Source organism: Pongo pygmaeus, chromosome 15 (assembly GCF_028885625.2).
Source record: "Pongo pygmaeus isolate AG05252 chromosome 15, NHGRI_mPonPyg2-v2.0_pri, whole genome shotgun sequence".
Lineage (NCBI taxonomy): Eukaryota > Metazoa > Chordata > Mammalia > Primates > Hominidae > Pongo > Pongo pygmaeus.
The window spans coordinates 18,448,639-18,465,746 of record NC_072388.2 but is presented as its reverse complement, the minus strand read 5'-3'; the positions used below and the strand labels follow the sequence as shown (position 1 = coordinate 18,465,746).

General features: G+C 44.9%; 1 protein-coding gene across 5 annotated transcripts in view; it reads left to right on the top strand.

The window, feature by feature from the left end:
• The first annotated feature begins 8,668 nt into the window (after positions 1-8,668).
• The window catches only part of TEP1 (telomerase associated protein 1), a 46,305-nt gene continuing 37,865 nt past the window's right edge, over positions 8,669-17,108 (top strand). For 2 of the 5 annotated variants that reach the window (XM_063651365.1, XM_054447595.2), the window contains exons 1-4: positions 8,669-8,765; positions 13,724-14,314; positions 15,788-15,955; positions 16,599-16,733. In XM_063651365.1, the coding sequence (XP_063507435.1) occupies positions 13,748-14,314; positions 15,788-15,955; positions 16,599-16,733 (870 nt within the window). In that variant the 5' untranslated portion in view covers positions 8,669-8,765; positions 13,724-13,747. Of the gene's footprint in view, positions 8,800-13,723; positions 14,315-15,787; positions 15,956-16,598; positions 16,734-17,108 lie in introns of all 5 variants that reach the window. The other 3 variants (XM_054447596.2, XM_063651364.1, XM_054447593.2) reach the window with 2 other exon arrangements.

Genomic DNA, 17,108 nt, shown 5'->3' with positions numbered 1-17,108 from the left:
GGAGTCCGCCACTACACCTGGCTAATTTTTGTATTTTTAGTAGATATGGGATTTTACCATCTTGTCCAAGCTAGTCTTGAGCTCCCGACCTCAGGTGATCCACCTGCCTTAGCCTCCCAAAGTGCTGGGATTACAGGCGTGAGCCACTGTGCCCAGCCTAGAACTGCTTGTTTTAGATTATAGTTATCATTATTTGTGCTAGCTATATGCCAGGTGGTATGCTAAGTGCTTTATGTATGTTATCTAATTTGAATGACAATACAGCCCATAAAAAGTGGGTGCTATTATTATTCCCACTTTATAGATGAGAAAACTGGAAGATTAGAGGAGTTTGTAAATGTTGAGCATGTATTTAAACTGGTAGAAGGACTTTATTATGTCCCCTCTCTCATGTAGCTCCATCTCCACTTGAGTGGCAAGCTTTATCCATGAAACTCATACATGGGCTCTACAAGTGGGAGCAATGAGCGAGTATAAGTGCCACTGGAGGTTTGGAGACATGGTCTTGAAAAATTAACATCCAATTGCTGTAATGCAAATAGCCGTGAATTTAAAAGACGCTCAGCCAGAGCAAGGGGTAGTGGGTTCTTCCTTCCAACAGTTTTTTTTCACTTATTAGGATGTATTGAGCTTGGGATTGTTATGAAAATGAGACAGGAGGTGAGACTTTTCAAATGGAGAAGCTAGCCTGGCCCCTTTGCCACATCTGCATCATGTGATCTTACGGCAGACTCAAGGACCACTCGCTGGCCCTATTGAGGGTTGAGATTATTAACCTTATTTTCTTCTACAGCTTAGGTCACACTGCTAGTCAGTAGCAGAGGAGGATTTAAACACAGATGCATTGGACCAGGTGTGGTGGCACATGTTTCAAGACCTTTGTCTCAAAAAATAAAAATAAAAAAATAAAAAATAAACCCAGATCTGTTGGACTCCAGAGTTCATGTTTAAACAACCATATTTAATATATAATATATTATCTGGCCGGGTGTGGTGGCTCACTCCTGTAATCCCAGCACTTTGGGAGGCAGAGGTGGGCGGATCACCTGAGGTCAGGAGTTCAAGGCCAACCAGGACAACATGGTGAAACCTTGTCTCTACTAAAAAGACAAAAAATTAGCCAGCGGTGGTGGCAGGTGCCTGTAATCCCAGCTACTTCGGAGGCTGAGGCAGGAGAATTGCTTGAACCCAGGAGGCAGAGGTTGCAGTGAGCCAAGATTATGCCACTGCACTCCAGCCTGGGCAACAAAAGCAAAATTCCATCTCAAAAAAAAAAAAAAAAAATATATATATATATATATGTAATATACTATCTTCACCCATATCTTGGATTGCAGCCAAGTATTCCAGTTCTTCCCTGATTATCTGAATTCCCATATTTTTTTAATTCTTCCCACAAGTCGTTAAAATGTTCCAAGTTCACTATTTTTTTTTTTTTTTTTTTTTTTGGGACCGAGTCTCTCTCTGTCACCAGGCTGGAGTGCAGTGGCACGGTCTCAGCTCACTGCAACCTCCGCGTTCCCAGGTTCAAGCAATTCTCCTGTCTCAGCCTCTCGAGTAGCTGGGACTACAGGCGCACGCCACCATGCCCAGCTAGTTTTTGTGTTTTTAGTAGAGATGGTGTTTCACCATGTTGGCCAGGATGGTCTTGATCTCTTGACCTCATGATCCGCCCACCTCGGCCTCCCAAAGTGTTGGGATTACAGGCATGAGCCACCATGCCCGGCCTTTTTTTTCTTTTTCTTTTTTTTTTTTTTTGACACGGAGTTTCACTCTTGTTGCCTAGGCTGGAGTGTAGTGGCGGGATCTTGGCTCACTGCAACCTCCGCCTCCCAGGTTCAAGCAGTTCTCCAGTCTCAGCCTCCCAAGTAGCTGGGATTACAGGTGCACGCCCCCACACCCAGCTAATTTTGTATTTTTAGTACAGACGAGGTTTTACCATGTTGGCCAGGCTGGTCTCGAACTCCTGACCTCAGGTGATCTGCCTGCCTCTGCCTTCCAAAGTGCTGGGATTACAGGTGTGAGCCACTGTGCCCGGCACCAAGTTCACTATTTTGAAATCCAAATTTGACTTCCAATTACTTCTGCCTCATCCCATCCGAAAGCAGGACTCAAATCCTTTTTGAGATCAGGCATACTGTTTTTGTCTCAAAAAAAAAAAAAAAAAGTAGGATGATTAGAGAGTACCCTGATGTAAACTGTCTTATATTTTGCAGGCCTAATGTACCAGTTATCATTTGCTGCCCAAAACTTTGTGACTTAAAACAACAACCATTTAATCATATTTCACAATTTTATGTGTATATGACTTCACTAAATTTAGGCAGGCTTCCACTAGATGATTCTTCTGTTTCATGTGTCATTAGTGGAAGTTACTTGATGATAGACAATTGGTAGATGAACTGATCTGAAGGACTTAAGACAGCTTCTTTCTCCACCAGGGCACCAGAGATGTGCCCTGTCTGGTGCCCTGGTAGAGATGGCTAGAAGGCTGAGCTCAGTTGAGTGTGTTAATTGAAACACCTACATGTGGCCTCTTTAGAGTGGCAGTGTTAGGGTAGTTGGACTCACATGACAGCTCAGGGCTTCCCAAGGGAGTATTCCAGAGTCCTGGAGGAAGGGCAAGTTTCCTTTGACCTAGCCTCAGAAGTCCCAGAATGCAACTGCTGCCACATTATATTGGTCAAACAAGTGACCAGGTCAGCCCAGTTTCAAGAAGGAATTAAGACTCTGCCTCTCAATGGGAGAGGAAGCAAAGAATTTGTGGCCTATTTTAATTACCATACCTGATTAGGGAGACTAGTCAGTGAGGAATGTCCTTGAAGAAAGATGAAGAAAGAGGCCAGCCACGGTGGCTCCTGCCTGTAATCCCAGCACTTTGGGAAGTCGAGGCGGGCGGATCACCTGAGGTCAGGAGTTTGAGACCAGCCTGGCCAAGATGGTGAAAGCTTGTCTCTACTAAAAATACAAAAAATGAGCCGGGCATGGCGGTGGGTGCCTGTAATCTCAGCTACTCAGGAGGCTGAGGCAGGAGAATTGCTTGAACCCAGGAGGCAGAGGTTGTAGTGAACCGAGATCGTGCCACTGCACTCCAGCCTGGGCGACACAGCAAGACTGTGCCTCAAAAAAAAAAAAAAAAGAAAGAAAGATGAAGAAAGACATTGGCAAATGTCAACAGACCAGAGGCCAAATGCAGGGTTGTTTTGATTCAGAAGAGTCAGAAGGGAGAAGACACTGAGGTTCTTGTAATCTGCTTTCAGATGGCCCAGAAGGGCTTGTCTGAGGTGACAAGTGGCTATCCAGTAAGTGTTTGCTTGTCCACATATCACGGCTTGTGTGATGCTTTAAGTTGCGATGGTTAGGTCAAACAAACACATACTGTGAATCTAAAGGTAATCATTCACAAAGAAGAAAAAAATCAGGTAAAACCAATGGCCTTTCCACTTCCTACTGGTCACTCCCCTCCCAGCTTATCAGAGACCTGCCCTTCCCAGTTCAAAGTCCATCTCTCCAGGGAGTTGCTTGAGATCCTTGCTCTCACCTATATAACCCTATAGTTTGTTTCTTAGTCCATTATAGCACTTCTCTTTATTTGCCTTGTGTTTTTGTGATTTCTACATGTGTCTATCTCTACAAGATGATGAAGTCTTGAGAAGAAGGCATGTTGTATACATTTTACCCATGTACTAGCACTATTCTTTGACAGGGGATTAGCAGATGTTTGTTGATCAAAGTAGAGGAGGACAATGAATGTGCAAGAAAACTGACCACAAGTGAGCAATTTTAATAGGTGGTAGGACCCTTCCCAAAAGGGAAGACTGAGGGGGTGGCACTCCTTTGTCCCAGAGACAAATCAGTCTGGATACTACACCCATCAGTTGGCCATTGCAGCTCAATGCTACTGATCAACAGTGAGGTGATGTAGGCCTATATACAGGAGAAAGTGAATGGTCCTTTAAGAACTTGCAAATAAGGAAAGTAAGACGGTTCTGTGAGAGTTAAGTGATTTCATTCCAGTGGGAAATGGCACATCTTCCCAGCCCTGGTATAGTTATTTGATTGGCAAAACTCCTGATTTATTCTAATGATAGTAATCTGAAGAAAGATTGCTTCAACTCAAGGGAAGGGCTAACTTAGGAAAGCATGACTCAAAGAAGCAAATATTGGCAATATGACTAGCACTTCCTACGGGTATGAAAAGCTGAATTTGAACATTATGAACATCTTGCCAGTTGAAACGTTTTCTCTGTTGCAAGGCAGAGATAGTTTATCTGGCTCCTCAAAACACAGCTGAAATGTCCTTTAGGGATCATTCAGTGGCTGTGTGATTGGAACAGAATATCTGGGAATTGGGCCAAATTTTTAATTTATATATGCAATTCAAGTGTGACGGGTGCATTATTTACTACCTACCTCTGCCGTGTGGTAGGTAGTAACTATCGCTCCTGTTTAGGTAATCATCCTAGATTAATAGTTTTTAAAATGTTTACCTCAGATCAGAGAGAAGAGTCATGATTACCTGAGAAATTGCTGGAAGTGCAAATTCTCAGGTTCCATCTCAGACCTACCTACTGAATCAGAAATTTTCAAAAGAGATGAGCAACAATCTTCGTTTAAATCAGAGCTTTTTTTTTTTTTGAGATAGGGTCTTGCTTTGTCACCCAGGTTGCAGGGACACGAACACAGCTCACTGCCGCCTTGACTTCCTGGACTCAAGCAATCCTCCTGCCTCAGCTCCACAAGTAGCAAGGACTACAGGTGTGCACCAGCGTGCCTAGCTATTTTTTTTTTTTTTTTTTTGGCATTTTTTGTAGAGACAGGGTTTCAACATGTTGCCCAGGCTGGTCTCAAACTCCTGAGCTCAAGTGATCTGCCCGCTCGGCCTCCCAAAGTGCTGGGATTATAGTCATAAGCCACCATACGCTGCCTAATCAGGGGTTCTTAAATTTAAGCATGTACCAAAACCAACCGGAGAGCTTGTTAAAATGCAAATCACTGGGCCCTGACCTCAGTGTTTGGAAATATAGATTCTCAGGTTCCACGCCACTTGTCTGGATCAGCGTTTCTCAAACTTTAATGTGAGTGGGAATAACCTGGAAATATTGTTAAAAGATTCTGATTCAGTAGATGTGGGGTAGAGCCTGAGAATCTGCATTTCCAACAAGGTGATATTGATGTTGTGGTCCACAATCCCATACTTTGATTAGTGAGACCCTTGAGCAGAGGTTCCTAAACTTTTCTGCACATTAGTATCACCTGATGTCTCCATCCATTTGTGCTGCTATACCAAAATACCTGAGACTGGGTAATTTTACAGATAATAGAAATTTATTTCTCATAATTCTGGAGGCTGGGAAGTCCAAGATCAAGGCACTAGCATTTGGTGTCTGGTGAGAACACACCTTCTTGCTGCATCTTCTCATGGCAGAAGGTGGAAGGGCAAACAAAGGAGTGACTGCTGGTTTCTTCTAGCCCTTTTATAAGGCTGCAAACTCCATTCATAAGGGCTCTGCTCTCATGACTTAATCCCTCCTAAAGACCCCAACCCTTAATATTATCGCATTGCAGATCGAGTTTCAACATGAATTTTGGGGGACATATTCAGACCATAGCACCTAGGAAACTTCAAAAACTACTGATGCCTGGGTCCTACTCTGGGTGATTGCAATTTAATTGGTCTGGGGTGTGGCCCGGACTTTGGAATTTTTAAACTATCCCCAGGTAGTTCCAATGTACAAGCCTTGCCTGCCTTGAATCCCTTTGCTGCTTCAGGAAACCAGAAAGTAAATCTAGATCCTCAAAGCCAATCAGGAAGCCATCACCAATTGCCTTGCCTCCTGTATTGCCAGTCTTCTCAGGTCTGATATTTATGGGAATATGATGGAAGGGCTTGCATATGCTGTTCTGCATATGTCACTGATGGGGCAGGTGTTTCCCACAGAGAGTCACAGACTACGAGGTCTTGAGGTTGGGATTATTATCTAAGGTATATTCTATGGGGAAGAGGCCTTATAAAGCTGGCCTTCAGAAGAAAGGCCCTGTGTGGACTCTTTCAATCCCTCCCCTCACTTCTTTCTCCTCAGTATGCTCCCACTGTAGTCACCTCACATAACCCTTTCTTTCCGATTTCCTAGCTCTTGTGTTCCCTCACCAAACTCCTCTCTTTCTCCTCTAAACAGACCGCTAATGATGGTTTTCGATGTGAGTGGCACTGCCCTCTAGGGGGTGTTTTTGGCTTTCACAATAATTAGGATGATTTTACACATTTAAATGGGTAGTGCCCAGGACAGCTCAACATTCAGGAACTGTTTGGGACACTACCACACAATGAGTGACATTTCCGCATCTTTAACTTTGAATAACTTGCCAGTCATTCATGTAGCTGAAAACTTGTTTTAATTAGGATCTAACTTAATTTTTTTCTTTTTTTTTTTAAGTCGGAGTTTTGCTCTTGTCACCCAGGCTGGAGTGCAGTGGTGTGCTCTCGGCTCACTGCAACCTCCACCTTCTGGGTTCAAGCCATTCTCCTGCCTCAGCCTCCCGAGTAGCTGGGATTACAGGCGGCCGCCACCATGCCCGGCTAATTTTTGTATTTTTAGTGGAGACAAGGTTTCACCATGTTGGCCAGGCTGGTCTCAAACTCCTGACCTCAGGTAATCTGCCCACCTTGGCCTCCCCAAGTGCTGGGATTACAGGCGTGAGCCACCGCGCCCGACCATAATTTAATTTTAAATATAAACACAAGGCATTTTATGCGTAGTTTTAATACACGCTGAATTTTCCAGGGATGCAACTACTATGAAAATCATGGGATGATCATACCTTGTTTTGTTTGAAAATCTGCCAAAAGTTATTTAGTATTCTGGAAAATCATACCACATCAGTAATTCTGTTCATGGCATTTGAATCGCCATTATAATGCCTGTATCATTCTGCATTTGTAGCTGTTACATTCGAGGTGATTTTATATAGAGATGCATATATCTGAGTACCACATTGTGTCTTCTTGAATGTTATGCACAAGCATTTACATATCTAAACACATAGTATTTAATTGTAAGTCATATTCCTTCTACTATTCCTTTTATCTCCCATCCAAGTACTAACCAAGCCCAACCCTGCTCAGCTTCCAAGATCAGAGGAGATTGGGCGCGTTCAGGGTGGTATGGCTGTAAACTCCTTTATATCTCTTTAAGAGATTTTACTAATTTTTTGGCCAGGCATGGTGGCTTATGCCTGTAATCCAAGCACTTTGGGAGGCCAACGTAGGAGGACTGTTTGAGCCCTGGAGGTAGAGCCTGGGCAACATAGCAAAACCCTGTCTCTACTTTTTGTCTTTAAATTTTTGTTTAAAATTGTGTGTGGAGGTAAGTTACATTCTTTATGAATTATGTTTCAGGAAAATAAAAGGAGCTTTAAAATATTTGTTATAAAAAGGAAATGTTTTAGTTCAGGTTGCTATAACAAATTATCGTAGACTGGATGGCTTAAACAACAAATATTATTTCTCACATTTCTAGAGAATGGAAGTCCAAGATCAGATTGCCAGCATGGTCTGCTTCTGAAGATGAGGGCCTTCCTTGGGATTGCAGATGGCTCTTTTCTTGTATCCTCATATCGTGGAAAAAGAGCTAGCTAGCTCTTCCGTCTCTCCTTATGAGGCCACCAATCCCATTTATGAGTATTCTAAACTCCATGACCTAATGACCTCCCAGAGATCCCACCCTAAATACCATTGCATTGGGATTAGGGTTTCAATATATAAATTTTGGGGAGACACAAACATAAAGACCATTGCAGGCAGTGTTGGGACTGATGGGGTGGGTGGCAATGGAGGTTTCTAAGGAAGGAAAGGGGTACTGGCTCAGTTAATAGAGGATAGAATGCCCTCAATTCTGAGCGGAAGCTCAGCTATTACCTGAGACTCAAGGGTACCTCTCTAAGGAAAGCAATGATATTTTCCAGAAGACAGCTAATCTGCTTTATATAAAGGCAGAAAGCATATTTCTCCTGCTACTATATTTGGTCCTTTTTTTATGAAGCTAGCATTATTAACCTGAGGGTCAATTGTCTCTTTCCTAAGCCTGGTTCCATCTTCCTTGAAAGGGTTCAGCATTAATCATTCAGGATGGCTCCAGATAGATTCTGTGTGATCCACGGATCTCTCTTCTGATCAACAGGAGGGGAGGTACTTGCTCTCAGTTCAGCGAACTTTGATTGACTGATGTCTACACTTGGTTACAGGAGGTTGCTTTCTGCTTTCCGTCGCCTTTTAAGGAGTTCCTCAGAGGAACTTTAGGATGAATTGAGTCTGACCGTCTTTGATGCTAGGAAGGAGAGGTGTACAGACAGGCAGCGAACATGCTAAAATCTTTTCCAGGAAACGGTGTTTGAAGAGTTAATGGGAGAAAAAAAGACGAAAATTAGCCAGAGGAGACGAATTTGGTAGAGGGGGAGGCCCTAGGGACAGGAGAAAATAGGACTCGAAAGGGAAAAAAAGAGAAACAATAACAAACTAAACTCGGGCCCCAGAAAAGGCTGCAGGGGTCCTGGGCATTCGCGTCGCCGGCCTGGCATGTCGTCTTGCCCGGCCCTCGGCTCGCTGCCCTTCCAGCAGCTGCTGCGCCCCGCCCGGGCCCGAGAGTCTCCGCCCGCACTGTCTCTTCCCAGATCCGCATCCGGCTCCTCCCCCGGCTGCCACCCTTCCCACTGGCAGAATCCAGAGCGAAGTTTCTGCTTCCTGCTGCGGGAATCGGACGCCCCAGGTCAGGCACCCAGGGTCTCCAGCCCCAGTCTAAGGTAGGGTCCGAGCGCAGGCAGAACTTGCCCTGGACCTGGGTCTAGGGCGCTGGGCTCTGAGGCTGAGAGCTGGGCGGGAAGGGCCTGGCGGGGCCGGTTAGGAACCACCCGAGACTCAGCAAGGAGTGCATCCACCCTGCTCCTCCCGGCGGCTCCGGGAAGGGGACGGAGTGTATACTGCGTGAAAGGGGAGGTGAGAAAGGAGGAGGAGAAGGCTGAAGGAGAGGGAGGGACAGGAAGAGGGACCACGTGAGAGTCATCCCCTCTTACTTCCTTGCCCTGTGTGCCCATTGAAAGGGGACAGTGGCTGTCACCAACAAATGCTAGTATGAGAACCGTTTGTAATAATAGAAACCCAGACTGTGCTTAAATGTGCTAGACTACCATACAGCCACTTGAAGAGTGAGGTGGAGGCCGGGCGCGGTGGTTCATGCCTGTAATCCCAGCACTTTGGGAGGCGGAGGTTGGGGATCACCTGAGGTCAGGAGTTTGAGACCAGCCTGGCCAACATGGTGAAAACCTTCTCTACTGAAAATACAAAAAATTAGCCAGGCATGGTGGTGGGCGCCTGTAATCCCAGTTACTCGGAAGGCTAAGGCAGGAGAATCGCTTGAACTCGGGAGGCAGAGATTTCAGTGAGCTGAACAACAGAGCTAGATTCCGCCTCAAAAAAAAAAAAAAAAAAAAAAAAGGAAAGAGTGAGGTGGGTATTAATGTGTTAATAGGGCAAAGTCTCTGAGATATACTAAGTGCAGAATAGCGTCTAACTTATGATCCTGTTTGTGTAAAGCAAAAGCAAAAGCAAAAGCAGTGGTGATGGTGAAGGCATGTATTTGTATATGCATAGAAACTGAAACTATTAGTATAAAACTGTTAGCAATGTTTACTTCCAGAGAAGGGAACTAGAGATGGAAGTGGGGACGGAACTTTAACTTTCCATTTGTGGTTCAGCTGAATCTCCTTTCAAAAACTCCAGGGTGCAAAAAAATAAAATGAGCAAAATAGTGAGACTGTCCTTTTAAGGACAGGACAGTCTCACTATGTTGCTCCAATAAACTGTCCTTATTTTTCTGTTTATTTTTGGTTTGAGATCTCTTTAAAAAAAAAAAAATCTGAGTCAATTCTGAGTTTCCCCACCCCTTTCCTTGGGGGCTTATATAGGGCAACGACATGAGCAAAGTGTATAGGGCACAGAAGCCATCATTTTTTATGTGTTTGTCACACTGACGTCCAGTGAGATACTGTTGTCCTTTTTGGCCCTGGATTGTTAGTCATTCAGGTCTTCTTGGAAGTGTTCTGTACTCCTGTCCCTAAGCTTTTTCACACTAAGTTTAGGTGGTTGACTTAACAATATTATTCCCAAAATATTTACATATGAATGAGAGATTAGCCTTTGTCCAAATAAATAAGAAAATACATTCCTTTTTTTTTTTTTTTTTTAAATAGAGGTCTCACTATGTTGCCCAGGCTGGTCTTGAACTCCTGACTTCAAGTGATCCTCCCACCTCAGCCTCCCAAAGTGCTAGGATTACAGGTGTGAGCCATCACACCCCACCCGGCCGGAAAATAGGTTCCTGAAGGTATAATTCAAGCATTCTGTTAGGCAGAGGTTTCTGATTTGCAGTTTATGGAGATCCTGGGAGATCCATAAATGGGCTTCATAGACACTGTGAAAATTGAGCACAAAACAGTATATACTCTTTTTTTTTTTTCTGTGAAAAAGCTCCATAGCTTTTACCAGATTCTCAAAAGCCTCTGAATCCCACTGACCAGCAATTGTGGGAACAATGGTTAACAAGGCTAAAAGGGTCTCTCTCCTCAGGAACTTAATGGTATATTGGGAAGAAAGACAAACAGGTGATGTGCTCTATGATAGGGGAAGTATGGGTGTTGTGAAAACAAGGAGAAGGCCACCTAAACCAGACTGGGGCTTGGTGTCAGCACAGGCTTTTTGGAGGAGTTGATGATGAAACTGAAGCCTGTAGAGTGAGAGGAAAGTAGCATTTGGCCTTGTAAAGGAGGGGCGGTGTTGGTAGAAGAAAGAGTGTTCCAGGGATCTGCCTGTGCAAAGGCCCATAGTCAAGAGATACCATGGCAATTAATAAGCTAAATAAAATTTGTATGATTGAAGCTTAGAGTGCTGAGAGTTAGATTGGGGTGTTAGAGATGATGCTTGGAGGTGACCAGAAGACGGGTTTTGTGTGTGCTGCTGAGGATGCAGAGGGGAGCAAGACAAAGGAGCCCTTACCTTAAGGAGTTTTATTTCAGTGAGGAGAAACAATTAGGCTGAGTGCGGTGGCTCATGCCTGTAATCCTAGCACTTTGGGAGGCTGAGGTGGGTGGATCATGAGGTCAGGAGATCGAGACCATCCTGATGAACATGGTGAAACCCTGTCTCTACTACAAACACAAAAATTAGCTGGATGTGGTGGCGTGCACTTGTAATCCCAGCTACTTGGGAGGCTGAGGCAGGAGAATCGCTTGAACCCAGGAAGTCAAGGTTGCAGTGAGCTGAGACTGTGCCACTGCACTCCAGTCTGGCAATAGAGTGAGACTCCATCTCAAAAAACAAAAAGCAAAAAAAAAAAAAAACAAAGGAGAAACAATTAGCAAGTGGGCTAATAAGCAAACATGCTTTAAAAAAAGAAAAAAAAAAAGGAGTCCGCCAGGCGCAGTGGCTCACACCTGTAATCCCAGCACTTTGGGGGGCCAAGGTGGGTGGATCACAAGGTCAGGAGTTTGAGACCAGCCTGGCCAGCATAGCGAAACCCTCTCTACTAAAAATACAAAAAAAAAAAAAAAAAAAAAAAAAATTAGCTGGGCGTAGTGGCGGGTGCCTGTAATTCCAGCTACTCGGGAGGCTGAGGCAGGAGAATGGATCGAACCTGGGAGGTGGAGGTTGCAGTGAGCCAAGATCGTGCCATTGCACTCCAGCCTGGATGACAGAGCAAGACTCTGTCTCAAAAAAAAAGGAGTCTCACTATGTAGCTCAGGCTGGTTTTAAACTCCTGGGCTCAAGTGATCCTCCTGCCTCAGCCTTCGAGAGTCGCTGCGATTACAGGGTACCACATCTGGCTCTAGCAGGGAGGTCCTTTAGACAAATCTATATATAGTATGTCACCACATGGATTAGAGGGTTTCAACAAAGGTGGTGGTAGGCGGAATGGAGAGAATTGGATAGATTTGAGAGACACTGAGGGAGTAGAATCAATAGGATTTAGTAGTTTACTGGATAATAACAACAAATAATAATAGCTTCTATATTGAACACTTAGTGCCAGGCAATGCTCAAAGTGCCTAATATTTTTTTCTCATTTATGTCTATAACAACTCTGTGAGGTAGGCTTTTTTTTTTTTTTTTTTTTTTGAGACAGAGTCTTGCTCTGTCGCCCAGGCTGGAGTGCAGTAGCCAATCTTGGCTCATTGCAATCTCCCCCTCCCGGGTTCATGCCATTCTCCTGCCTCAGCCTCCCGAGTAGCTGGGACTACAGGTGACCACCACCATGCCCGGCTAATTTTTTGTATTTTTTTTTTAGTAGAGATGGGGTTTCACTGTGTTAGCCAGGATAGTCTCGATCTCCTGACCTTGTGATCCGCCTGCCTCGGCCTCCCAAAGTGCTGGGATTACAGGCGTGAGCCACCGCGCCCGGCCAGCATTTTTCTTAATTTTATAAAAGAGGAAACCCTAGAGACACAGAGAATTTAAGTATCTTATCCAACCAAGATCCCAAGGTAAAGGAGGATTCAAAGTAAAGTCTGTCTCACTTCCAGCTCCAGTAGGCAGAGGGGGCAAAGGAAGGGGAATGGATTTGGGGCAGAGATATGAGAAGGAGAAAGATGATACATTTAGGATCTGTGGAATTTGGAGCACCTTTGAGTCATCCAGTGGGGATGTCCAACAGGCAAATGGATAAGTGAATATGAAGCTCAGAAGGGAGAACCAGGTCCAGGAATAGATCTGTGAGTCGCCAGCACAGAAATGTCATTTGGAGCCACATAGTGGGTGAGACCACCCCAGTGAAGTATGTACAAGGATTAGAATAGAACTGCAAGGAGCATTGATGTTAAGAAATGGCAGAGAAAGAATCCCTCAGAAGATCTAGCCAGAATAGTTTTAAGAAGAAAATCAGGACAGTAGCATCATGGAAAGCAAAGGAAGAGAGAGTTCTAATGAGAGAGTAATCAACAATGTCATATTCTACTTGAGGGGTGAAATAAGATAAAGGCCAAGATGTATTTATTTATGGAAGTAACAAAAAGTTCCTTGGTTACCTAAGAGGACTTGTGGACTGGTGGGGACAGAATCCCACTTAGTTGGTTGAAGAGTGAATAGGAGGCAAGGAAGCTGAGGTGGTGAATATTGACAACTTGATTAAAGTACCTGTTTCTCTGGAGCTAAGAACCCACAGTCCAGATTATAGTGCGAGGCCTCTCTACTAAGTAGGGATCAAACTGATAGTCCTGCAGCGGGGGTCAGGGGAGTTGGGTCTCCTTTACCTTCTTATGAGAAGGCATGTCCCTTCCTCTCCAGCCATTCCTTTTTGTTTTTTTTTTTAAGAAATATTTTTTATTTTTTAAAACTTTGTAGAGATGAGGTTTCACCGTGTTGCCCAGGCTTGCCTCGAACTCTTGGGCTCAAGGAATCCTCTTGCCTCAGCTCCCAAAGTGTTGGGATTAGAAGCATGAGCCACTGCACCTGGCCTTTTCTTAATTTCTCTGCTCTTAAGCCTCTGCCTTACCTTTTCGCTATCCCTCTCTCTTAGAATATTCTCTGGATGAACCCAGTCCTGGGAAAAACAACGTTAGTTGTTTTCTACCCACAAATCATTGGCATTATCAGGAGAGCTGTGGGGAAGATATGCTCTCATGCAAATACACTCTCAGTGCAGCCAGGTGCTCATCTCCTGTTTTTCTGTCCTTCTAGGCATATACAAGCTGAGTTTCAGCCATGGAAAAACTCCATGGGCATGTGTCTGCCCATCCAGACATCCTCTCCTTGGAGAACCGGTGCCTGGCTATGCTCCCTGACTTACAGCCCATGGAGAAACTACATCAGCATATATCTACCAACTCAGATATCCTCTCCTTGAAGAACCAGTGCCTAGCCACGCTTCCTGACCTGAAGACCATGGAAAAACCACATGGATATGTGTCTGCCCACCCAGACATCCTCTCCTTGGAGAACCGGTGCCTGGCCACACTTTCTGACCTGAAGACCATGGAGAAACCACATGGACATGTTTCTGCCCATCCAGACATCCTCTCCTTGGAGAACCGGTGCCTGGTCACCCTCCCTAGTCTAAAGAGCACTGTGTCTGCCAGCCCTTTGTTCCAGAGTCTACAGATATCTCACATGACGCAAGCTGATTTGTACTGTCTGAACAACAGCAATTGCCTGCTCTCTGAGCCTCCAAGTTGGAGGGCTCAGCATTTCTCTAAGGGACTAGACCTTTCAACCTGCCCTATAGCCCTGAAATCCATCTCTGCCACAGAGACAGCTCAGGAAGCAACTTTGGTAATAGCTCCAGGCACTCATCTTGACTCCAGCCATGTCTGTTGTATGCTCTTGTCTCTAGCTTTCAGTGTCTCAGTTTCCCTCTGTGCTGCTCTGTGTCTGGCTATCTTCTCTCCTCAGAGCCTCTCCTAGGGTGCCTTTTGTTGCAGGACCATCTTCACTGGCATCGTTACTTTTATTGCGTATCTACTTTGGAGGTTTTGTGCAATAGATCAAAAACAATTCCTGTCCTGGCTGGGTGCGGTGGCTCATGCCTGTAATCCCAGCACTTTGGGAGGCCAAGGCGGGTGGATCACTTGAGTCCAGGAGTTTGAGACCAGCCTGGGCAACACGATGAAACCCTGTCTCTACCGAAAATACAAAAATTAGCCAGGTGTGGTGGTGTGCACCTGTAATCCCAGCTTCTTGGGAGGCTGAGGCACGAGAATTGCTTCAACCGGGAGGCGAGATTGTGTCACTGCACTCCAGCCTGGGCAACAGATAGAGACTATGTCTCAAAAAAATGAAAGCCCAAAAGACCACAACAAAAAACAGTCCCTGTCCTTAGGAAGCCTCTGCTCAGGAAAGCCAGCTTAATGTTACTATAGCAGAGTCAGTTAGGTGCTTTTGAGATCAGGCATGAGATACATCTGCTAATTAATTTTCCAACAGCTCTATCAGGGCCTATACCAGAGACCACTTAATTGTCTGTGCATGTGCAAATACATGTCCACTTTTACACGTCTACATGCCTACATTTAGTATACAGTTCAGAATCACTAGATAGACACACATTGCTTCTGTGTATACTTGTGTTTCGGGTTGAGGGACAAGGCTAATCTGAACCCTCTTCTGTCTCTGCCAATTACAAACTATGCAACCTTAGGCAACCTCTTAACCCTTTAGAGCTTTAATCTCCTCACCTTTAAAATGAATTTAATGAAAATCTACTTCACAGGGTTGTTATCAGGATTACAACTGCTGCCATCTTACATTGATTTAGGGCTTTGCATTTTGCAAAGAGTCATACGTACATATATCACTCCATTTAATTTCCCAGTGGCCCTATCAGATAGGTGGTAGTGAATGAGAGAAAGCTGAGGTTCAGAGAGGTTAAGCAGCCCAAGGCTGCTGGGGGATTAATATGGGGCTTTGCCCTTTTTCTTCTGACCCCCAAAACATCTCACTAATATCCTAAAAGGTGTGTGAAGAGCCCCATGCTGCCAGGTTGTGACATCAATGAAGAGATGAAAGCAGGGGCATATCATGAAGCATGTGGGTGAAGGCTCCGAAGGTTGAGTAGAGCAAGGTGGTGTGTGAGAGCAGTAAGTCAGACAGGACACATCAGTGCTGGTGTGTGAAGGGAGAGGAGATTAGAGGTGCTATTAATGGAGATGTAGACTTTCCCCATGGTCTGGCGCTGCCTTCAGATCCATCTGGGTTTGAGGGGCTGTGGATACTGCTGTGATTCATAACTGCCACTACTATCCCCAGGGTCGTTGGTTTGATTCAGAAGAGAAGAAAGGGGCAGAGACCCAAATGCCTTCTTATAGTCTGAGCTTGGGAGAGGAGGAGGAAGTGGAGGATCTAGCCGTGAAGCTCACCTCTGGAGCCTCTGAATCTCATCCAGAGCCTACTGACCATGTCCTTCAGGAAAAGAAGGTAAAAATTCAAGAGTTGGGGAAAGATGAATGGTGTGGAGGGGGGGTTGGTGGTTGAGTACTTGAACCAGGTCCCCTCCCTGGTTGGAAGGGGAAGGTAGGGATACAACCTAGCTCTTGTTTCTCACTTCCTAATCCCCTTTTCTTTTCTTTTTTCTTTTATTTTCCTTTTCTTTTTTCTTTCCTTTCTTTCTCTCTTTTATTTTTTTTCTTTTTTTTTTGAGATGGAGTCTCACTCTGTCGCCTAGGTTGGAGTGCAATGGCATAATCTCAGCTCATGGCAACCTCTGCTTCCTGAGTTCGTTATTCTGCCTCAGCCTCCTGAGTAGCTGGAATTACAGGCGTGCACTGCCATGCCTGGCTAATTTTTGTATCTTCAGTAGAGATGGGATTTTGCCATGTTGGCCAGGCTGCTCTCAAACTCCTGACCTCAGGTGGTCTGCCCACCTCAGTCTCCCAGAGTGTTGGGATTACAGATGTGAGCCACCATGCCTGGCCCTAATCCCCTTTTGTAAGTTCTCAATTGGACTCCACATCTCGGGTCCATTCTCTCTGTCCTTGACTTTGTAAGTTAGTCTGCATGGATGCTTAAGTTGGTCCTTATTACCTCTCTTCTCATTTCTTCCCTCTTTCTCAATTCCCAGATGACTCTACTGAGCTTGCTGTGCTCTACTCTGGTCTCAGAAGTAAACATGAAAGATGCATCTGATCCCACCCTGGCTGCCATTTTTGAAATCTGTCGTGAACTTGCCCTCCTGGAGCCTGAGTTTATCCTCAAGGTATTGAGGCGTGAAGGAGGGGATGGGGGTGTGAAGCTGGTAGACTGGGAGTGTGGTTATGGTGTGTGGTGGGGTGGTGACTAGCCTCATGTTGGGGGTGGGAGGAGCTTCTCTTAGGAAGGATTTCTGGGTGAGTCTGAGGCCTAGTCCCTGTGGTTCAGTGAAGAGCGGGGAAAGAGTATACCAGGCTTGGTTTGTTTAGTAAGTACCCATTCTCTCAAGGAGCTTATAGTATTGTTAGGGAAGCAAAATACTTTTCCAAATATCATACAAATACAGCTGGAATGTTAGACAGTGAACATTTCTGAAGCAGAGAAGAGCGAGGTGGGAAATATCTTCTATGATGCTTTGGAAAATGGCAGGTTTAATCAATGA